Genomic DNA, 25,032 nt, shown 5'->3' on the forward strand with positions numbered 1-25,032 from the left:
CAACATGTTGGGAATCTTAAAGTCTACCATGAAATACATATAAACTAAGCCAAGCAAAAAGTGATTTCCATCATAGCTAACCCTAGCAACATCTACAAAAACATCTCGTAAGTTATTCGATTGATCATCTTTTCATATGGTGGCAAGCTTTGTGAACTAGTTTGATGGAAACTGCTTCCAATCCACTCCTAATCTAGACATTTGGGTAATTAGTGAATCATACGATGATCTGAATAGCGTTGTCCTGGAATGAAGCCATCCATATGTTGAGGATGGCTTTCAAAATAGGGTTGTGACATAGGCTGTAGGAGTGTTTGGTTGCTTGAATTAGGAACTTGAACTGAAGGCTCACTATAGAAAGCCTGCTTTGAGTAATTGGTTGGCTTCAAGTGAAGTTGGATTGAGTTCGCACTATGGTCCAATTTAGGGAAATATAGCCTAAAATGGCTTCGACTTAGGGAGAGTTGAAGCAACTACAGTAAGATAGGTTCCTACTTAGCCTACTTACAATAAAGCAAGTCCTAAAGTTAAAATTGGGGTAATATATATCTAATAAATCGGCTCGGGTAAAAAAATATCTATTTATCAATAATCCATGTTGAACTTCAAGCAAACCTTTATCAATCTAATCTAATGCAAGTTGTTAATGGGGCTCTCAGCCCAAGCTAATCTAAATTATTATATAAACTGAAGATTCAACTTGATTAACTTACAACTCAAGCCAATCCAACCAAATGAAAGTGCATTGATCTAAAAAAAATAGAGTTGATTTTTTTTTTTTCACTTAACATGCCTATCCTTTGTGCAAGCACAAATGAGTTGAAACAATTTCATCACTTAAGATTGGCAGTCCTAATGGGTCAAGTCAAGTCTCAGTCAGGCTTATTAGGGGCTTCATTTTATATTTTTTAATCCAAACATTATCCTTCCCAGAGTTGGATTGAGTTCAAATTGGGTAAAGATTGGGCAGTGCAATGGTCAAGCATGATCAAGTTAGATAGAGACCCAATCAAAGTCTCAAGTAGGTACTATTATGTAGAAATAGGGATGCAATTTGGGTGGCTTGGCTCGGGTCGAAGACAAACCTCAACTCAACCCAACCTCTATATCTCACCGCTCTAACCCAAACTTATACAATTTTTGGACAAAATTTCACCATCCCAACCTAACTAAACCCCATCTTAAACCTAATTCGGACGGTTGAGTCAACCAAGTTAGAGATTTGGTTGTTCTCTACTAATATAGTTGGATTTAAGTTAAACATAAATTTTTAAGATAAGATCCGAGATATTTTTATTGCATTAATACTTATGGGATGAAAACCACGATCATTCATCAATTTCAATGGCACAGTTGCACATAATTTAACAAGACCAAAGATATAACTATATAAATATATAAGCAAGTTTATAAAAAAATAAGTATATAGTTTATTTATTTATCTATATATTGTATTGTGTTGGATTAAGTCAGGCTGGCTCGAGTTAAGTCAGGTCGAGATGGGTTAGGATTGAATTTGGTTCGAGTGAAAGCAAAATCTAACCTAATCCTAATTGGGATCAAATTGGTTATTTAGCCGGAGTTCGATCTAAATATATAGAACTTCGAACCCTACCCCTAAGTGGGTTGGGTCAGCATATTCGAGTCGAGCCCAATCCATGCAACGGTCTCATTCGAAACGCTCAAGCTTCTTTTAAATCCTTAAAACCATTTCATCAAAAGACTTAGCCCCAAGATATACTTAATAAATTTCATAAAAATATAACCATGTATTCGGTAAAATTTTCAAGTCTACGTTTGAATTGGACTGAGCTTATAAAATTCAGAGCCGCTAAACACATGATCTTGTGAGGTCCGTTTCTTTGGAGTCCCGAATATAACCATCAACCGATTTCGTGAAACGCTCGCCCGACCTTCCTCCCAGCTTTTCCTGGACCAAGGTATCGATGCTCTCGATCCCTTTTCTACTTCCTTTCTCTCCCAAGTTACACATTGACGGATTGTTTTGCTAAAAAAACATTGGTAGATTTCTAAACTTCTCTCTCATTCCATCCAAGTATCTCCCAGTTACACTAGGGATCAAAAAGAAAAAGGAAAACTAGGGTTTTTTTATAGAAAAATATACCTCGCAGTTATTCATATATTCTTGGTCCTGTGGTGAAATTTTTTTTTTTTGCACAAGTTGTAATAAACCAATTCCAAAATTTTGACCAGACAGTTTATTAGAAATAATTGCGTAAATTCTGAAATATTTTTTTACAATTTTTTTTGGAATGTAAATGCACAATCTTTCTTTTTAACCTTCAACCAAGAGCTTCTGCGGGTTATAAATCCTATGACAGAATATCTCATACTTGGTAGAAGAAGGAAGAAAACAACATGCGTAAACTGCAAACAAGAAGAGAAATAATAATAAAAAAAAACTGTGCGCATGCATGCGCGTGTGCATGTCTTTCATCGAAACATTTATTCGAAAATTTGTAATGATATTTCTACTCGCCTTCCACGGGCCTGCTGTTTCTTTCATTGCTGCTGATTTATAAACTTTTATATCTCCATGATCATAATAATTTTTACGCCGCCGAAAAGATATGTCAGATGTTTGCCATGTATGTTTTGAGTATGCCGTACAAATTTTGCTAATGACTGTTCTCCTTGGAATGGACTCTTGCCCATGTCTTGGGCTGGCACTCTAGAAATTAAGGTTATGATTGTGGAAGAAAATAAATTTGACTAAGTTTCACCATTAGCACCATAAATTCTTGACAGAGGATTTCCACTGACCAGTTCATAATAATTTGGGTCCTGTCTGATGGAACAATCTCAGATGTATTTCCATCTTATGCACTGGTGGGCTCCTCATAGGAAACTCTCACTAAATATATTTTTGCTGAAGCGAACTTATTTTTTGCGTTTCATGCTCATACCGGCTACTTGGACTAGCTGATTGTTACTGGTATTCTAATCAAACTGTTTGTTTTATTTGTATCATTCAGCCGTGTAGATATGCATCAGAAGCCAAAAACTTTAGAATATTCCAAGTCTTTGGGCAGTGAGAGTGAGGAAATGGATATACAGAAAATATTAAGGGATATCAAATACCTGGGTAAGCATCTCGGAAATTCCATGGCCTAAGTGTTTGTCATATAAAGTTCCCTCCTTGTACTTACTCTTGAGATCTTTTTTTACCTGTTTTATTTTTTATTGCGGTGGCCAATTTGTGTAGCTACAGTACATTCAGCAGATGTGATGATGCCTAATAAATGTGTTTACATTTGTGTGGGCTATCAAACTTCTTAATCAGAGACACTGTTATGCATGCAGCGTTATTTGAATTCTTAGATATAACTTTTGCGAGTATCACACTTGATTAAGGGGGTAGCTAATTGATTTGGATTGGTAAATGGTTATAATTGGATGATGTTAACATTCAAACATTTGATTGCAGAAACTCTATCTTCTAACTTCCGGCTCGAAGGAATCATGTGTTGTTTGCTGATTCCAAGTTTCCAACACAAAAGTTTCTAGGAGTACAGAGTATTATGCATATTGTCGATTTTAACCATTGTGCAATTGATAGAATTCATTTATGTGCATATCGCTAAATCCACTGTCACCTTTTAATTGGACATGAATTTTAGGTGAATTGCAGAACTCAACCCAATTTGTGTTTTCTGTTGAATTAGCAATCCTTTTCTTTTCTTTTTTCCCCCCTTAATTTCTAGTTATAATATATGAGGGCTGTATCCTGACATTGACAAGAAAGTTGTTTGACCAAACACATGGAGTTACTTATTATTTTATATTCTTATTGCATCAATTTTTGTATCCTTGCAGCCATGCATTCGAGAGTAGAATCTGGTGATCAGAACATTTAGCATCCATTTCACATCAGGGCTGAATCTTGGTGGTTAACAACTTGCTTCCTGGCACCTAATCGTTCTTTCATTTGACCAAACAGGACTAGATATAGCAGTCTCACCACACTTGTTTTCTTAAGCTTTAACATTTGCCAGTTCTTCTGGCTCTCAAAGAATTAATTGTTGTACGCTTGGACTGTTAGTTGTTGAATTGTGCCAAATTTAAAAATATAGAGACACTTCACTCTTGAAAGAAAAAAGTTAAGTTTCATCCTCAACATATACCCAGTCAATGATAATACACTACATGATTTTGTATTTTGGTTCCTTTAGTCGTTGCCAGATTTTAACTTCATTATGTTTTAAACCAGTGAGAATTATGTTGCCATATGTGTTACAGTAATTATCATCTTACTCTTTCTGATTTGTTAAAGTGCCTCCAATATATCATGGAAGGAGAGAGCAGATGGAGAACCGGAATGTGTCTGCATTGGGTGGAAAAATAAGGATTCTTTGAGATCTTTGGCGATCCTTGAAATCAGCAAAATCATCAAGCCATGTCTAACTTCTCGCATTTTCTTCTCAAAAGCTTCAAAAGCATAGAATACCACTTAGTGTGGCAAAAGTGGCGACCAAAAGTCAGAAGCAAAGAGTGTAAAAGAAAATAGAAGAGGTATCTTTCACTACAGCTGTTCCATTCTTTCATACTGTTTGACAAAAAACATGTCTCAAATATCCTGTCATTCATGATTTCAGGGATTCATTCTTGGCCACTTTGCCAAGAATGCTGGAAAGAAAAATAATAAACTGCAAAAGATAAAACCAGAAGACAAAGTATTGAAGGCAAGTGAAGGTCATTTTAAGAAAGGTGTGCTGAATGTGAAGCATCTGTTGGCACCAACTCCAATTAAAACCAACAATGCTTCCTACAAGAAGATCGGTAAGGGAAAAAAGGGAAAGGAAGGGAGAAGAGGTAAGAAAAAGGGTTGTTAGTGGTTTCTATTGTCCTTTTATGTTTGCTTTTTTTTTTTTGAATTAAATTTTCTTCTGTTATTCACATTTTTCACTGAGGAACATTTCTTATATAACTGAACGATATCTTTGAAGTCTTAACTCAAAACTATGGTTTGATATATACTTCTTCAGTTAAGTTAGTAAATTGTTTCTCTTGATAGATTTGGATATATATGTTCTTAGAGTAGCTAATTATTTATCAAACATCTGAAACATCTCTGTGAGTTGGATATACATGCTCTCTGAGTATCTAATTTATTTATCGAACATCTGAAACACCAACAAACTTTTTGGTTGAGGGTAGTTCTCAGGGCTATCCAACTGTCAGATCGGCTAAATCATTTGGCGCCTTAGTGATTTTCTATCTGTTTCTCTATTATTTTGGTGAGTGCTAAGGTGATCTGGGAAGCCCTGACACACAAACTATTAACCATTTAGTCGGATTGGAGATCTCTAAGTTCACCCATAAAATACAAATGGTCATTTTACAAGGTGATTATGGTACAGACCGACTGTCGTGAAACTCTATATCTTTGGAATGATGTCTAACTTCAGTATACTCCATCTCCTTTTTCCAGTTATGTGGAGGACTGCCACAGATTTTTAGGCATTTATAAACTAGATATTTGCAGGATAGCTTGTGGGTTGGAAACACCCATAAAGTGGCTTCATAGATAAACGGCCTATGAGATCTTTATGATAACTGCCACACAGGTGGGACATATGACAGCAAGTCTTTCACTTGGTTGAGGAGAGGAAGATACAACTTCAACTACATTGCTTTCTAATGTACAAAACAAATTAAAGTTAGAAGCCATCTAACCATTCGACCCTGAAATGACTTTTCTACTAGTTAGATAACCACAAAGCGCATCATTCTTCCCTTAAAGGTTGTGGAAAATTTTGACAGCTAGAAGATGCATAATATCTGATTTGTTCCCCTTCCCTTTTCCAATGTAAGTTCTGACAATTATCAATATGAACATTTGGCTCAAATGTTAGAAACCTTTTCATGATTGACATGAAGCAACGGTAAAATGTCTATATTTGAAAAATTAGGTTTTCTAGTATCTCTTCATATTATCCTTTTCAGAGGGTTGCACAACTAATCATGCATATGCCTGGTAAAAATATCAGTAAATGACAGAGGTAGTGATATCTTGTCAACGGAGATGTAGACGAGATGAGTCATTACTGCAGACTGATCAATGTGCTGAACAAATTCATGTATTACGCTCCTTGCACAACTTCTATGCTGAAGAAAATGAGAAGGACGGAAGGATATACGTGTTATGTTAATGTCAATGCTTAATTGATGATTTTTCTTTTTTTGCCTGCAAAAGGCTTATTCTATTGGTATTGCATTGGTTAATCTCTTAAGCAATGCTGCATTCTATGCTGCTTGGCACTCAGAAAAGAATTATAATGTCATGCGTTTGATGATGAAGGGTATATTACGTGCTTCTCAGGAAAAGAATAAATAGTTGCAGTCGGTGGAGTAATAAGGTTTTCGGTTCAATTTCTTCATTTTTTTTAAGGACTTACTGTGCTGAAGCTTTTTGAACCTTAGATGCTTTCTTGTCTCATTAGTACTGCAAATAAGATGGACCTCATCATAGAAAATGTCCTGAATTAATGACTTTTTATTTTATTTTATTTTATTTACTGTTTTGATGATCTCGAATCCTGGATGGTAAATTTCTTCACATTGGATTGGTCAGCTGCATACATAGTTTATCAGGTTACAATCATGATGCTCTATTCCTCACTTCACTTTGGGTCCTGGTTTCTGGTTTCATCTTATCAGTTAAATGTAAAAATATCTGCAAGCATTTAAAAGACTATAAAAGTTGTAATATGTGAGATTGGCCGATCTCTTCTATGCTGCTATTTTATTTGAATTATGAACTATCTGGATGCTTGTTCACTGATGCTTGCCAGTAGGTAGGAATATGCTTTTGTTGTTTTATATCATTATCCAGACTCCTATCACTAGCCCTCTGTTTGGCCTGGCAAGTGAAAATTTTGAACTGAAAACTGTTCACAGGCTTACAGCCGATGGAGGGAAATGTATCTATCACCTAGTCTCCAACTTGAGTTGCTTTCACTTCTTAGACAGTTCATATAACTGCAGTTCAGGTTGGTCTCAGGGCAAAACCTGATCCATTTTTAGCTTTCTGGCAAGTGTAGAGCTGCTTGTTTATCTCCAAACCGTTCACCTTTGAAGGAGGAGAAAGCATGTGAGGATGGCATAGAGTGAAGAGGAAATCATATATGGCTTCTGAGACAGTGCTTCACCATTTTGAAGGTACTATTCTATGCATATAAGATGTATGTGGTAACAATTTCCATGTTTCTGAAAACTAAATGGACTTATGCATATCAAAGGACCATCTCCTTAGGTGTTATTTGACAAAACCCCTGTTCACAGTTTATAATACTGTCTGCGATATTAGCATTTCTGTTATATTTATCAAAATAATGTTTTATTTTGTAAACAGTGAAAAGATCAAATGGCTGCCACTGTCGTGCTACATTTGTGTATATAGATGGCTTTTATATTGTTTGGTTTATGTTGATTATCACTGTATCGAGCTGATCTGAAACAACATTAGGATTTATTTTCAACCATGATAAGCGTATAAAGGAGTCAATTATCTTTGCCTCCCATCACAAAGCCTTAAGGCCTGTTCATAGGCAGATGATTTAGACCAATAAGTCTTAATGCTGCTGACATAGAGCAGTTCAGTTTTCTCCTCTCAGATGATTCATTCTTGATGGCTGAGATGTTTGTCAAATATTTGGCTTGTTTGGCAGCATCCATGGGCCACATCAGCCATCCACACAAGTCAAGAGTTGCAATATCACCTAGGCCTCGCCAGTGTGGAACTTAGGCCTGACACATCTGTCCTCGAGGCTAAACCATGTATGAGCCAACACAGCTGAGCTGAATTCAAAAGGTGCAATCCTCTCTTCCCACTAGCCATCAGCAGATGAACCTTCTATTGTAACTAGCCAACAATTTTGCTTGGTCACGCGGTCTAGGTTGAAGGCGTAAGACTCTTTCGAAGTCCTAGTATTCTGTCTACTTTTTATCTTTTCCAACGTCCCTTTTGAATCATCTTTGGGAAAAACATTCTATAACTTCTCCAATCTCCTTCCAATGGGTTCCACTTGGATTCTCCATTAGAACATAATTGACTCCACTGCACATAGAGAACTACCTGTCTACATTATCAGAAGAGCCAGTCAAAGCATTTGAAACGTGGATTTTCTGATAGGTTGCAAAAGCCATCTAGAAGCTATATATGGATGGGATAATTAAGAATTATTTGAAAATGATGAAAGAGATAGGTACTGACATTAATGGGAAAGGAAAACCTTTCCTCTCTATGTTTGGTGTTCCTGGTGATGTAGTGATGAGATCCTTGGAAGGTTCCATTGACCTAACTTTGCTAGGTCGGTTACTTTGTCACTGCAACATTGACGTAATGGTAAAATTAAAGCATTCTCAAACCATGTCACCAATCTTAGGTATTAGGTAACATTATTAGGGAGGTCTGGGTCATCATCTGTGATGCCCTCATTAAATCCTACCCACTTCCTGGAGCATATTTCCTAACAGTAATATCCTTTATGATACCTAACTAGCTTGCTACAGTTTTGATATCAATGAGAAGCTCAATTGTGACCTTTCATCAAGATATAAATGAATACATGATAGTTGACTTGGTGGCCGCTCAAAGAATTTAGGGATGTTGTTGACAGCACCTTACTTTTGTAGGTTGGGAAAGCTCCATATTGGAGGCCCTGGTGTTACGGTTTGTCACAAGCCCCTGGAATTTAGTCTCTCAAACTTGTGGAGAAGGGAATCAATTGGCAATTTGGCTCACCAACCATGGACTCAACCTCACTCAACATGTGTGATGTTTATTGATCACTCAACCAGTGCACCAGTGCAAGCACTGACTGATGGGCCAGATTTTATGGTTAGTACTCTTAACTTTTAGGTAACCTTTTCATCATTACTTTTTGGTTTCACCATTTATAAATTGATAGCAAGTGCAGCAAACTTAATTTATGTCTCCCAGGGACTCGAGTGGTCAGGTCCCAATGTTGGGTTGAGTAACATAAGAAGAAGAACAAATTGAGACAATTCTTGCACCCAACGTTTTGTACCAGAATGGGAGGGTTAGGCAAACTTTTGTATTTTTATAAATAATAAGTCCTCCATAGTTCATGTCTAAAGCAACCAACACTTGCTTGCGCTAGCACCCACCAGGGCACTTTGCCAGTCTCTCCCAAATGCACCTAATTTCTCTATGGGCTCGTTTGGTTCGCGGGAAAAGAAGGGGGAAAAGTGTGGTCAACGGGAAAGTAATGAGATGCCTCTTGTTTGGTTGGAGTTTTTAAAGGAGAGAGAAGGGAAAGTTATATTCCCATGGGAATGTGATTCCCATATTTCATGGGAAAGTCTTTCCCATGAGAAACATGGGAAAGTTACTTTCCCATGAGGCGGGAATCACTCCATTTTTACTTTTTCCCAAAAAGTCCTTTCAGCATTAAAGAAGCATTAAAGAGGCATTAAAAACTTAATTTTTATTAAGGGCATAATAGGAATTATATATAACTTTCCTAGGAAAGTGGATGGCCAACCAAACATAAGCACCTTCGAAATTTGTCACTTTCCCATGGTCAACCAAACATGCCAAAAGTACTTTCCTAGGCATCCTCTTCCTAGGAATTTGTTTCCCAGGAATCATATTCCTAGGAAGGAAAATGCTTCCCGCGAACCAAACGAGTCCTATAAGTAATAGGGGTGGCAATGCTTAACCATTGAGGCCCAATTTGGGATTGTTGTTGCCAGTAGAGCTTTTAGAGTTTTTAGGAGTAGAACTTTTAAGTAATAGAGCTTTTAGAAGTAAAATTTTTATAAAAAACTATTTGTTGTTTGATAGTTATATTTTTAAAATTTTAACATATGTTTGGTAACCAAAATGAGAAAATACCTTTGATACGATAAAATAAAAGTAAAGGATATTGCATAGTATTGCACAGTAGAGTATAATACAATATAATATTATATGTTATTACATGTTAAAATATTATTTTTTATATTATTATTATAATATAGTATAATATAATATTGAATAATATAGCATAATAATATAACATAATATGATATGATATAATAATGTATTGTTAATAGTATAATATTACTCCAATATAATATAAGGTAATATAATATTATATAATAATATTGTAATATAATATAACAATATAATATAATATAACGAATTAAAATCTAATCTGATAATAGATTATAGCATAATAATAGTATATTATTATTGAATATTATTATATCAGATTGTATTATTGTAATATAATAATATTATATTATATGTTTATATTATAATAATATAAAATTATAATAATATAAAATTATTATAATATAATCATATAACATAATCTAATATATGATCTTGTTATGTATTATTAATAGTATATTGTAATAGTATTATAATAAGAATATATTATATTATTATTATTCATTACTACAATAATACAATATATTATACTATTATAATGTAATAATGTGATATAATATTTTATTAATTTATTATTATATTATATTATATTTATAGTATAATAATATATTATGATTTGATATGTTGTAATATAAGATGTAATCATGAGATTCATTGGTGGGTATTTGGATCATTAGAAAAATTTTATTAAACTTAAAATAGCTTTCTGATATTGGCTAAAAAACACTTTTTAAAAGAAAGCTCCAAAATAAAGCGTTTTTAAATAGATGTTTCAGTTTTCTGACAAAGCCAAAACAACTTTTGATTTTTAACCAAGCACCACTATACCATCCAAAAGTAATTTTAAAAGACTAAAAAATACTTTCTAGCCCACAAGAGGCAAGAGCTTTGCCAAACGAAACCTTAATCCATTTAACTTGATTCAAGTTATCGGCTTAGATTACTTATTTAATAAAATAATTGGGTTTGGATTTGGATTTTTGATCCATTTAGTAAATAGATTGGGTTTAGGTTAAAAGTGTTTTGATTGATCTTGATTTGATCCATATTTAATTCGGACTCGGCCTTATTAACATATGGGAGGAATATAATAAAACCAAGAGTGGACATGTACTCAAAAGAATCACATGTTGATGATGTAATCGAGAAGGAAGGCGAGACACGTCATTGTCTAAAGCTCACTAGCATATAATGTGGAGGACAAGGCGGTAGGTATGAGGTGGTGGGCAAAGGACCCAACAACTATGGTGCTATCTGCTTATAAATGATGGGGAGGACCATCCCTTCCTCTCCAGGAGAGCAAACCCCCCCCCCCCCCCCCCCCCCCCCCCCCCCTCTGTAAACTAATATTATCTCCAACCTATAGAAAAGCATGAAATGGAGACTTCATATAATTCAAGTATGGATACATCTAATAAAATCAGAGAACAGCAAGTCCATGAGTGCTCTGGCAACTCCTCCTCTCTGGTCCATAGGTACCTTCAAGTGACAGGCCACAGAAGAAGCCATCCGGTCCGCAGCCCCATTAGCCTCTCTAAATACATGCCGAATCTGCAAGGCCACTCCGTCACTCACCATAGTCCAAATATTCTGAATCAAGGGGCATCACATGAGAACAAAATGCACATGTAATAAAATATATTTTCATGAGAAACAGAGTCTATGTTTGGTTGCAAAATATTTCAAGGTTGAAGGTGGTTATCCTGCTGATTCTCTAAATGTATTGTCCTCTTAGATGAGATAGGAATATTTGCTTCTTTAATCTCCCACCCTCTTTTCTCTCTTTTACTTTTCATATGTTTTCTCCTTTTATCCTGCTAGCTAAGGCGATGTTATTAACCCAAGTATAAAAAAACTTGGAGAATTAGCTACAGTTAAGAATAATTGCCCCATGGTTAGGGTTAGTTGGTAAATTAATTTGCAATGAGTGTCAAAAACCTGCCACAAGAGTCCTATGACTTGTTACTTTTATCTAAATTAAAGAGTACATAGCCAGCAAGCAGTGTCTATCTGGGTTATATATCTCCTTTTCAGCTTTATATATTTATCGAGAGGTAAACAAAGCAACAGATTAAATGGATATCGCTCAGATAGAATTCTTTGGATGGATTATACATCTTTGCTTTCTCAACTTCGGAACATTCTTTCTCTTGAAATGAGCAGACGTATTCAAAAAAAAAAAAAACAGACTCCAACTGTGTGAATCATAAGCCAAAGTAAGTTGATGCCTAAGGTTTTCCTTTTTAATTTTTTTATGAGGAAAAAGTTGATGGCTAAGTTGCCAACACGAGAAAAAGTGCGGCCGAACCGCGTAATATCAGCACCCTTCACCCTTGGTTACCTATAAAAAAACTTTCCAAGGGTTGACGGGGGATAGTTTCCGGCCTAATGAAGCTAACCAACCAGCTTTAGTTTGAGTGAGGGTTCGGCCTTCTAGAAGCAAAGCCCACCACTTTTCCCAGTAGCCATCCATCCACCCAGAGCCTATAGAAAAGGACATTCAAAGGGGAAAAGGAGATGGGGATAGCAGCATAACCCGGAATTCATGAAAAAAAGAAGACATTGGTAGTTGCCTTGGATGATGTCGTGGAGCTACCAACCACCAACTACCACCTCTAAATTGGATCCTTTCCCTAGCCTTTTGTTTTCCAAACCCAACAATAGCGACAACAGAAACCCAGGTTACCAGAGAAGGGATTGGGGTGGGCCCACACCCTTGCATCATTGGTGGGCATGAAGGAAAGGGGGAATACTTGGGTGGAATTGTTTTGTCCTTATTTGTTGTTGGATAATGGTTCATGTTGTAGGATTGATGTATCTCCCTCCATCCACATGTTTGATGGTCGGATGGGAATAAACTCTTTTGAACACTCTATCCAAGTTGACATCCTATCAGTGGTGGAGATGTTGCTCCATTTGGTGCTTTTGCGACAAAGGTTCCCACTTTGCCAAAAGCTTCTCAAGCCATGCTAGATATTGCACTGAATGGAATCCCAGGACCCATTTTCTTCTGCTGAGAATTTTAGAGGCCACAGTTTTTTTATATATCATCTGTCCCTATGGGTATACATAAGAGTTTCGAGTGAGCAACTGGGGATGTGATGCCTAAAATTACTCTAATTATCGGTGGATGCGTATTGTTGATGGAATTCGTAAAGCTCTTCTTAGTTTAAGCGATGTGCTTGCTTTGCTTCTATCTCTGTTGAGCTTTATGGGGAGAGGGATACATGCATGTAGTAGATGTAGATGTATAGTTAAATAAATGATGATATATACATTATTGGTGTTCCTCAAGAAGAGATTATGTCTGCATTATTGTTAAAAGGAGAAACATGTGCATTTGGCGTGGCTCTAATCCAACTGATAATTGAACAAGTACGTTCATCATCATCAAAGAATAGGGAGAATAATGGAGATGTCATTTTTTTGATAATGGAGGTATCATTGATGTACCTTTAAACCCCAAGTACAAAATGATACTTAAAAGTGGAAATTATGGCCAAATAATATTTATTGCCTATGGTGCATATTGATCTTATTATTAAGGGCACGAAATAGGTAAGTATATACTATGGCACGATGAAATTTTTCATCAGTATCTCGTGGGGTGTTCATACTCCCCAACAACTAGATTTAGTTTGGTGCATGTGATGCCGAATTTTTTTTGCATACTGCCACATTAAGTGTTCATTTTATTATTGTCATAATGCTGGAAAATTTATATGATCTTAGTTTACAATAGTATCTGATGGTTGATTTCAAATCAAACCTATTACAAATTACAAATTACAATAATATCTGGAAAATTAAGTGTTCATTTTTTTTACCGGAGTTTGTTGGAACTCTCCGACGCTCAAGTCAATCGAACTTTAGGAAATAGTAAAAGAGAGAGTTTCTGAGGAGAAAGTTGGATGGAAAGAATGACTTACCTATGGTCCTCTGGTTTGATCTCTTAAAAAGAATGGGATCGATATCTGTTACCGAAATTAACGGAAAACGCAATAACTACACCGTAACAACTCTCTATGACGCGTAATAACTACATCGTAACGGCTCCATATCACACATGTGGCGATGACCGCTTTAATTGTACAATTATGGCCAAGCCAGCATAACCATCACCAAGATTGTGGCCACGTTCTTGATAGGCATTATCTGCCCTCAAATGATATGTAATGAGTTATATGGCATTTCCCCACTACTTCGGCTTACTTCGAAGTTAGGTTAACAAATATTCATCATATCAAATACCTCTATCTAGCATTTGAGTGTAGTGTTTCTATGTTTCACACACTTTGGATGATTAATTACTTCCAACACCAAGGTGCAAAAGTCATCCATGTTTTAGAACTTAGTACCATCATGCAGGACATCGGACACCTAATTAATCACACAATCTACCAGTATCTTTTCTTGGCTCGCCCACATGGCTATATTATTGGCCAGTATCCAATACCTGACAAGGTCCAGAATCACTAGCATCCAATGAGTCACCTACATTTGGGAATGTAACAAAGTGTTTAATACCCATCACCGGTCGTCACCATATTCAAGTCTCCGACAATTCAATTAAGCTCTTATACGAAATCTTAAGAAATTGTTAAGCATATTTAATATCTTGCTGCTGTACTGGTCCAATATAATTAATATTTTCTCATCACTCCTGATATACTTTTCTTACTAGCCATATTGTTAGACTATATATTGACGTAGTTGTAACCTGAACTGAAGGTGTAAAGAATAAACATGTTATTCCTCTTCTCTTTTTTTAATATTGCTGTAACTGGGACAAAAGATATATAGAGAATAAGTAAATATGTTCTCTTCCCTTCATTTTGCACATATCTGTAACTCTACAGTTCTTGTGGTATTTGGAAGTAGAAAAGAAAAACATTCATATTTTACTCCATAGGGCAAACAATCATAGTATTTTATTTCAAAAAATAGTGCATATAATATAACAATCATCCGATTTTATCACAATCTTTTTATGTAGATTTCTTCCTCTGTTATATATTGCTACGTGCAAAGCTGATGATGGTAAAAGTAGTATCCGCTCCCTGGCGACGTCTAGTGGCTAGTGAGGAGGTGTGACACCTTCCAGACCGTTCATATATACTGGGAGGCTATGCTATCCAGCACGCTGGAGAGATTTTCTGGTCGAGATTTCTCCAGCATTGAGTAGTCTTTTTTCTTATAATAGTGCTGGTCATACTTACGCGAGATTATTATGAGCAGCCGATGTATCAAAAAAAAAAAAAAAAAAAATCATTCTCGGGTACCCCAACCGGACTTGTTTAGGCCCTGACATTGATGATTAAACTATTATTAGGCTACCAACCGCCGCACCCCACCGCACATGATCAACTCTGACCGCCCCCTAACTAACCAATCCTTATCCCCCCACACTTTATCCCTGGTCCTCTTTATTTATTTGGTGATCCGGTTACCTAACCCAGAACACCCACATGTTCCCCACACTCCTCCTACGTGACCAAGGGGCCCCCACCATCAGATGCCTCCAACAGCCACACACACATAAAAACTACCAGCCCCCCCCTTGGTTTCGCCCAAACCTTGTCCTTATCATGCTTGGCCTCACTTTTTGTGCACCCAAACCACTAAAGACTCTAAGCAACAGTAGAATATCTTGCAAGAAAAAAAGATCAGTCCTGGGTCTGAGTCTAGGTCATTTCAAAAACCAAAGCATATTTTCTCTTCTCTGTGGGCTAATACGATCCAAAAAGAAGAGAGCAGCGATACAAGCTTTTTTAAAATTAACTGGAGTAATTTAGGTGCTGCCCTTCTTCAAATGGTCTGATGTATCTATAGACATGGGACTGTGAGTTTGGAGTATTAGTTTGGCAGCCACAAGTATCGCTGGTTGGAAAGCCGAGATGGCAGCACAAGCAAATGGGTTGAGTGTAACTACTTGTGGAGGTTGTGGCTTCTGCTTCTGCTGCTGCTGCTGCTGCTGCTGCCGCCGCCGCCGCCAAGGGCTCTGAAGGTGGGGACCTTTTTGGAGAGTGGCAAGGGAGGCTGATGGAGAGGTCTAAATTGAGGTCTGGGAAGCGGTCCTCGTCGAGGCTGGCGCCGGAGCTGCGGCCCTCGTCGCCGGAGCTTGCGGGCTTGGCGGCGGTGGCGCCGCCGGGGGCCTCTTGTTGCTGGGGGCCGGCGAAGGGGCCGCCGCCGTTGAGTGGGCGGTGAGTCTGGGGGTCGAGGCCTCGGCTCAGGAGCTTCCTCTTGATGTGGGTGTTCCAGTAGTTCTTGATCTCATTGTCAGTCCGCCCCGGCAGCCTCCCGGCTATCAAAGACCATCTGTCACAATTATTTAAAAACAAAAACAAATATTAACGATCACATCAAAAGAATTATTATTATTATTATTATTATTATTATTATTATTAATTTTTTGAAAGATTGTTTTTCTCTCACAGCTTCCATCCAATTCGGTCTTTTGTGATGAAAACGCATTGTAGATGGGGTTGGAATAGTTTCTGAAGCTCGGTAAAAAATTTTAAGCAAAAAGAATTAATCCTAAACTTCTGTAAAGTATGTATGAGGTGACGAACTAATATATAGAACACGGTGCATACTTGTTACCAAGCAAGCCATGGAGCTTGATGATGAGCTCGTCCTCCTCCTCCGTGAAATTGCCGCGCTTGAGATCGGGCCGGAGGTAGTTTATCCATCGGAGCCGGCAGCTCTTGCCGCATCGAAGCAAACCTATAATCACGAAAAAAATTCAAGAACAATATGATCATCAGCAAAAAATTGTTCGATCTCTTTAGACGGGCTTTTCTTATGAGGAAAGGAAAGAATGAAAGAGACCTGCAGCCTTGGGGAGGGATCTCCAACAGCCTTCTCCATGGGCTTTGATGTAGGCTATGAGCCGTTGGTCCTCCTCCTTAGTCCAAGCTCCCTTGTTTGTGTGAGCCTTCTCGCAGCATGGAGACCTACCCATACTATAAAAGTAGTGTTGCTGCTAGGACTAATAGCTAGTAGAGTTCTTTGTGGTTGTGTGAGAGGAGAGATCGAAGGGGAGATCTCAGAGAAGAGGAGGAGGTAAGAGAAGAGAGGAGGGAGGGGAGGAGTTCTGGTTTTGGCCGTGGTTTGTGTCCTGTTTCTTGCGGGTTGGGATGAGCAAGTGGAAGAAGGGGAAGAGAAGAGGGGGGTGGATTTATATGAGAGGAGGGGAAGTTGTGGGGAGCGCCCATTGACTCGATCCCCTTGGCCCATTTGACCGAGTTGGTGCGGAGGGCGCGAGTGGTTACAAAGCTTGGGGGCTGGATTTGGTTGGTAGGTCTACTTTTACGTGAGTGTTTCGTGTTCCATTTCATTTCTTTATTCGCTTATATTTATCACTTTATAATTTGATATATTAGTTTAAGTTTATAATTCCTCCCCCTATCTTTTTATCTCTTTCTATCTCCATCAATAACTCACTTCCACCGACAATTTTTTTACACCTCACGCTCGCTCCTCCTTTTAAGCATTCTAGAAAGCCTAGCCAGTGTTGGTGCGTGGGCATGAGTGTGGAGGAAAGAGAAAGGGGGGGGGGAGAGAATCTAATTTGTTTGGTGACCAAACCTTCTCTCCCATCAGCCCCTCCTCTTGTCGTGGAACAACTTGTGGCTTTTGTTTACTGCTTGCTTCTTTATTCCCTATTGATGCATGGAATTCTTTTCACCGAGGAGGCAATCTAATATTATTGGTATGGTTGTGGGAATTATTATCTTAGTGCCTTGTTAACATTTCTCAATGCGAGTCCAAAGCATATGCTGGCTTGTTAGCCTCCCATGGAGTCGAGTTTGGCTTTCTTAGCATGCTTTCCTTGTTGCCGATAATGGAAATGGTGACGTAATGTCGTGTTAAAAACATAATGGTGATGCAGCGGTGATTGATGCTTGTGAATTGTTCGACTCGTTCGATGTCTAGAAGTCAAAAATGGATACTGCAACGACTGTTGTGCTATCGCTTTGGGGGTGTCATTTGTTGTTGATGTCGTCGTTTGTAGGGCGATGTAATTGTGATAAAAATTAGGGATCGATTAGCGTTAGTTGAACAACCCCAATATTGAATGTCTAGATTGATTAATGTTTAATGACAAAAGTTGTGCAATGATGAGGCCAAATCAATGTCCATGAATCATCCATACTAAGACCGTTGCAACATACATTTTACATAGAATTGGTTAGCCTAGAGACATGGGAGTATACGATATCAAAGTTGTGTTGATTATTGTGAAATGATACGCGAGAAATCGTCATAAGATTAGCAATCACCATTGGTCGATCTCGGTCGACAACTGGTGGGAATAATTGGCTGGATGGTTGGCCATTCAGCTTTTCGATCAAAAAATATATTTAAAATACGGTGGAAAATGATATTAGAGTCTTCATTATAATTGCTTTCCCAGTGTCCAAGCGCATATTCCGAGCAGTAGAAATCCTCTGCAATTAGATGACAGCTAAATTGACCTTAAAATCCAAAAAAAATCATACCAATCTTTTCTGCAGCCTAGCCTCATTAGAATTGATGTTCCTAAGCTTTGCATTTCTTAATTCCACCTACGATCAAGTCTCTTACTCATGGACTGAGGTGACTATCAATTGTCTCAAAACAAATTTTGATCATCTGAATAACTGTCATGGGCTTTCCAAATGTCCATGGAAAAGCTAAAGATGGGGCATGAATTATGAAATCTAGTTATCCCATTAAACATATATCTAAGGTGTGTAACTCTGGTGCCAAGGTCAAGCTATTTATGATGGTGGGCACCTACCAGTCCCCCTGTCCCAATCCATCCCCTTAATAAGGAAGAGGTAGAAACAGAGGAGAACAGGAACAATCGGTTCCTGGAGCTTTACAAGTCCAACAGGCAGGTGTGTGTACTTGATTCAATAAATGCCCATCTGCACCGAGAACCACTCTCACCAACCTATCATCCATCCATCCCTCAATCTCGGTGCCCTGCTGACCAAGTCAAGCAAGTGGCCCGTGACCATCCCCTATGGAAGGAAGAAAAGGTGGTGCATGTGGGGAAGAACCATGGTCACAGACCCTCATGCATGGGTGTGGCTGTGGACCAGGGAGGGGGAGGGGAAGGTCCCAAAGGTCCTACAAGTTGACAAAGAGGGGCAGCTTTATTCTGGGGTCAAGTGGGGTATTTATTGCATTCCTGGGCTTAAAGAGGGAGAGCAGTAGAGCACCGAATGTCTCACTACTCACTGTATCTGAGCTCACTCTCTCTCTCTATCTCTCTCTGTTTCCCTTCATGTTCGTGGGCTGTGGGACTGCTGAGAAAAAAAAACAGAGATGGCAAAGGCCACCTACCCGCCATCCCCTCACGGCCTCGGCTCGACGTACAGTGTCTTTAGTGGAATAAAGCTTGGGAGCTGGGGCTGAGATTCTAGAGAGAGAGGGGTTGATGGGTTTTTGGTATTACCTAATCATCTAGGTTGGATAATTATGGCTGGTCAGTGGTTAAGTTGGTGGGTATTTATGGCGACCTCAAAGATGATGAGATTGTTGAAACTCAAATATGTCTTTGATGTAGATGAAGGAATCCATGAACCATATATGTCATTCAATTCTTTGTTAGTCTATCCTTGATCAATAAATTAAAGAAATAGATGATGCATAGAAGACTAAGACAATAAGCACGTAGCCTTCATCAAGGTTGTTGTTTATAGAAGATTAATATTATTTGTCTTCTACAGTAATACAAATGCCTAGGCGTCTCTCCATCTTCAAGCTCCGAATCCATCTCTTTTGAATCCCTTGTAGACACAAAATGTATCGGATTTTTTGTTTTCCTTCTCGCACACATACGTTGCACAAGCTAAATATTAGTAATGTAACATACGAAAAAATTCAGAAATATCAAGAAAGAAGTAAAGAAGAGAAGATCGTGCTGAGATGATGATTTTTTTTTCTTGATGATTTGTCGTAAACTAGAAAAATCAATGGAGAAATAGAATTTAAAAAAGATAACATAAAACTATGGAGTCCTCATAAATAAGGTATTGCTAGCTCCTAAAATCATTACTCATAAATAAGGTATTGCTATACTGCGCTGTAACTTAGAACTCTTATCTAATTCACATTTCTTTTCTTTTGTTTCTGCGCATACTTCTTAAATTTTGAATGCACAGCGGAAGCTAGTAATTCTAAGTAAAAAATATAATTTGTTTCTTCAAGCACCTAAGTGCATGAAGTACGGCGCATAGGTTGGTGACCTAATTTGTTGATATGGTACAATCCTAATGCGTATGGATAAGCAATGTGCCAAGTTCTATAATCTTACCTATAATATCCTACTAAGTGGAATGTTCTATCATGCCATGTACAAAAATTTGGTGTCATGGGGAGTGGCTGGCCACTTATATTACACTCAACCAAGTTCACTCTTGGTGCACCCATAGAACTTGTGATTTGTGTAATGCTGATAGTTTAGTCACACTCAACCAAAGGCAGATGAAACAACCAATGAACATTTCAGCCATGAAGCATGGCACAAACACTGAAATAGAAAATACTACCTCCATGGTGCAGAAGAACAATTTGATCCTGATGTAGACAGGATACCAAATGCCAAATTATATCACTAGATTTGGGGGTTCATGGCTTGTAATTTTATTCTAATGGCATAGTCATGTGAGTTCTAGAAGGCTTCCACCAACTCTTTTATATTCTTTCTCTCTTAAACTAACTAGTACTGCCATGGCCCCAACAAAGGACAGCCATTTTGGCAAACCAACCATAAAAGCTCTCCCAACCAAACAACTCTCCATACCTCACCAACCATTCCCATTGATTTGGTTCCCATAAATACATATATGAGCTCCACCAACCACTGCTTTCCAATGTTCTTCGCTTTAGTTGTTTCAAAGCACAGCATATGTACCCATAACCGCCGTTCCCGGCCCAAATTGTGAATCTGCACTAACTTCCTACACTCCGGGCTGAAAGACATCCACCAACTAAAGTATTATTCCTAAAGAATTCAAAGGATGGCTTTCAAAAACCAAAAAAAAAGGCAGCTTTTGTGGCCTTGTGGATACCTTGGAGATGCATACGTCTTGCAAGATATCTTGGAAGATGACTCCTTGCAAGCCTGATGGATGCGTGACATCTCTGAAGGAAAACATGGGCAGTTTGATGGAGCAACTTCTTAGGATGCAGTTATCTGGTTGCATGCATCATAGCTCTTGGCTGGGAAAATGGTGCATGATGTAGTGTGCTCATCAATAAGATCATGGGCTTCAAGTCTCTCGAATAACTTCAGTATTATTTGTTTGACATTCATATGAAATTAACTTCCTTTCTTATACTGGATTGATCAGAAAGGCTATTATTTATTGAAGCATTTTGGAATATTTTGCTCTGGCCTAGGTGACTTCATTAATAAGTTGCTGTCGGCTTCCAATCATTGAATTCCTGGACCCTTGTAAGGAACTCAAGCTTGGCCCCTAGTAATATATTCCTAATGGGGTCCATGGCCTAAGCTTGTAAAAGCTTCCAACATGATTTTAGGGCAGTCATGATTTCTACTACTTGGAAACACATTAAGTAACTAGCCTGGTGTTTGTAAAATTCTTGGATGGATCATAGAGGAACTTTAGTTAATACGTTTCACTATTCTGTCCATCAGGGCAAGCATGTCCACAACTCACTTGGCATGTAGCTAGAGAATGACAGTGGATCGGATAATATTCGTCTGGATCTGTTTTCGTATCCGAATCTATCCGGATATGAATAGAAATTTGAGTATCCAACTAATATCAGTATCCTTATCTACATCCGTCAAAGAAAAATGAATATGGATATGGATAGACAATTATCCGATCCGTATCTGAAAATCCGATTCGACTTGTTATCCTATTTAATTTTATATAACACTTATGAAATTTTATGAAAAATAAATGACTATATTAATATGTTATTAACTTAATTTATCATCTACTAAGTAAAAATAAATGGTCTCATTTGAAACAATTTCTTATTGGATTCACTCAAGTCGATTCGAACCGTAACATGTTTAATTAGATGCATGTTGTAGCCAGCTGGTATTGGCTTAAGGGCTGATACCTCGACGGGACATAGTGTTGCAAGTGTTAAGGGACCAAATCAAGAGTTCAGAGTAGGGTTAAAGGCAATTATTTGACTCTCTTGCACCCAATTACCAAGGATGAAGTTATGAGTTCATAAGAACATTGGCCCTCCTATATGGGATCATTAATAGCACGAGATCCACCCCACTAGAGAGAGATTCTTTCATTCAATGTCAAGCAACTAGCATTGGTAGGTCACACAAAACCATATAATATGTTACATTCATATCACGGTAACTTGTCTATTAAGTCTGTACAATTAGCTTCATTTAATCATCGACATTTCTTTATTCAAGAACTAGGACAAATAGAAGCCCAGCTAAGATAAGGACGAAAGCTAGATCAAATTTAGATTTCTCTTCGTCACCAACTATTAGCTGTTCGGCACCTTATCCCCAAAGATTTGCCCCGCAGAAAATCCAAGATTGTATTCCTCAAAAAGTTTTAAATCTATTGCATCCACACACGAGATTTTAGAAACTCAAACATGGCATACTGCTTATAACCTTTTATTTAGCCTTCATTTGCTGTGCATAAAACCTCTTAAAACTTTAGGGTGTATTTGGTTCGCGATCAAAATCAAAATTAGAATGAGAATTAGAATAGCCATATCCCCTAAAGCATTTGGTTCAGGACTATAATCGGAATCAGAATCAAAATGAGATTTAAATAATTGAGGAGAATGATGATTGAACATTTCTCTCTAACCAAAAAGCCAGAGTGGAATTTATACATTTCCATTCCTATTTCAAAGTCCAACTCTCCTAACTAAACATGCCCTTAGTTCCATCAATCTCCTCAAATTTGCATCCTAGCAGGCAGACTTCCCCATTGTTTGGCCCATTTCTAGCCCATCCCTGGATCTCCATGGGAAGCTACATTCACAAAAATTTGAATTCAATTTGCAATGCGAACATGTCATTGCTCTCATAACCAAGGTCTCTTCCACTGCACCAGAAGAGGACATTAAAATAACCAAGGCCTCATCTGGGTCTTCGATTCACTGCATACATGGACTTCATTAGGCCCACATTTCGATGATGGGCCACGAGCTGCAATACGGAGTGGCAACTGGCCAGGCAATGCAGCGCTATTGGGCCGTCATCGTTTCTCAACAGACCCGAGCCTGGGCTTATATGGATTTCAAGTAACCCCGACAAGTTTTCTCAAGGAAAGAAAAAAAAGTAACCCCTACAAGACCAACTCAGGAACGTGCATGGATTGGGTCCAATTAGGTCGAGTTGCATGAACCTAACGTCGGTGCGTGAGCTTCAGTTAGAAGCACCGAACCCATTGATTTGCTCGACCAATGTGAATCTTAGATGCATTTAGCTGTTAAGACTATTATATGCACCGTAGAGTACTATTACCAATCACCTGCTTGTAATCACCACTCGCTCGATTCATTTAAAATTTGACGATCAGGAATTGGTATAAAAATGGTAGGATTGATTCAATCGGCCCCTCTTGCATTTAGCTAATCATCGACTCCCATATCTCCCATGGAACTGAGCAATGATCTATAGCCATGGTATGTGGTGGAAATATAACATCCATAGCAAATTAAAGCCTTATCCCATTTACTGAGTGGTTAAATGTAAATGAAAAGGCAATCACACCTACATTTTCCCCCAGTTTATATACATGCATCCTCATTATAAAAGTTGCATGCAATTTGAGTTGTAGAAGATCTTTTATCAGTTTATCATTAGCTTTTTCTGCTTTACACGTACAGTTTCAAACATAAGTTTGGCATGGAGGTCTCTTAGAGGGTTGCACCAAAGAGCTGGGTTTGAACCTACTCAAATGTTACTTCTTCATGGTTCCAATATTACGTTTTTTAAGTGTTGGAGAAAAGCTATTGCTCATTGTGTAGTTCATTACTTTTTTATTAAAAAAGTCTTGAAAGTTGCAGAAGAACTGCCTTGAAGTAATTATTCAAGATGGTTCCTTAACTAAAGGGTTTTTCTGTGGTACTTCAACAATTTCGTACATGAACTTTTGATTGACATCGACCATTTATTACAAAATGGACGGCTAGGTGGATCTCAATTTGACTAGTAATATCTGATTCCATGGCTAGTACTTACACTAGCAATCAAAGAAAGGTTGAAGGGTTTTAATGCATCCCTACCATGTTTCAAAGAGTCCAGAGAGGAAGCATATTGTATCTCATCAACGATATAGATCTCAATACAATGAGAAAGATTGGTGCTAGTGAAGCCTGGAGACAAGATAACAGTCATGGGGGGCATGTCTGAAGAAGCATACATTATCAGTTGTTTCTCCATCCACTTAAAACTTTTGGAGTCAATTAGTTATTTGACATGGTATTAAAAGCCAGTTTTGTTGGAGATTACGGGTTTGAATGCTTATATTTTAGTTATTTATTTAATTATTCATGGTCATTTGTTATTCTAATCTTGGTGACTTAGGATTTATATGCAAATTCGTAAGATTTTGAGATTAATTAGTTGCTCCACAGCAAGATCAATGATAGCTTATCTAGACAAACATGGGTGAAGACTGGATTGGAAGCGAGGGAAGAGATGAACGGTCAACGGTGGGGAGAGCATGTTTTTGAGTTTTTTTTTTTAAAGAAGAAAGTACTTCTCATAGAACTCCCACAAACTCTTTGACCCATCATCAAAATTTGTCCTTCTACCTGAATAAAATATAATAAAAAAGTACTAGAGTCAAAACCCTTAATGATTACCTACATGCTTGCTGTTACAAAATGGATGGGTTTAAAAATTTCATTGGATGGGATGCGGGTCCACAAAATCTATTTAAAAAGTCGTGCCAACCACATGAGTAATACCCACTTTGGGGATAAATTATTGCCTACATTGCATTCGCTCCATGCACGCTGCCAATAACTGCCGTTGGTTTTTATACCCATTCATCAGCTATTATCTCGATACTTCATGCAGCAATCAAAGTTCATGATCAGCATATGACGATGCTGATGGATGTAGTATAGACAATAATTTT

At 37.8% G+C, this 25,032-nt stretch overlaps 1 protein-coding gene and 1 long non-coding RNA gene across 2 annotated transcripts; one reads left to right on the forward strand and one right to left on the reverse strand.

The window, feature by feature from the left end:
• Positions 1 to 1,833: 1,833 nt before the first annotated feature.
• Positions 1,834 to 9,192, forward strand: LOC120113107 (uncharacterized). Its single transcript, XR_015977513.2, has 6 exons — positions 1,834 to 1,940; positions 2,997 to 3,106; positions 4,295 to 4,533; positions 4,617 to 4,833; positions 7,065 to 7,182; positions 8,659 to 9,192. It is a non-coding gene; the product is annotated as an uncharacterized LOC120113107 (long non-coding RNA).
• A 6,422-nt stretch (positions 9,193 to 15,614) lies between these two features.
• LOC103701316 (myb-related protein 308-like) lies at positions 15,615 to 17,073 on the reverse strand. Its single transcript, XM_008783334.6, has 3 exons — positions 16,754 to 17,073; positions 16,519 to 16,648; positions 15,615 to 16,240 (listed from the first exon to the last, which is right to left on the reverse strand). Exons 1-3 carry the CDS (start codon positions 16,884 to 16,886, stop codon positions 15,700 to 15,702), a joined length of 804 nt encoding a protein of 267 aa, XP_008781556.3. The 5' UTR covers positions 16,887 to 17,073; the 3' UTR covers positions 15,615 to 15,699.
• Positions 17,074 to 25,032: the final 7,959 nt, after the last annotated feature.

Source organism: Phoenix dactylifera, chromosome 4, assembly GCF_051530095.1.
Source record: "Phoenix dactylifera cultivar Ajwa chromosome 4, Ajwa_hap1_PhDact_Kaust_v1.1, whole genome shotgun sequence".
Lineage (NCBI taxonomy): Eukaryota > Viridiplantae > Streptophyta > Magnoliopsida > Arecales > Arecaceae > Phoenix > Phoenix dactylifera.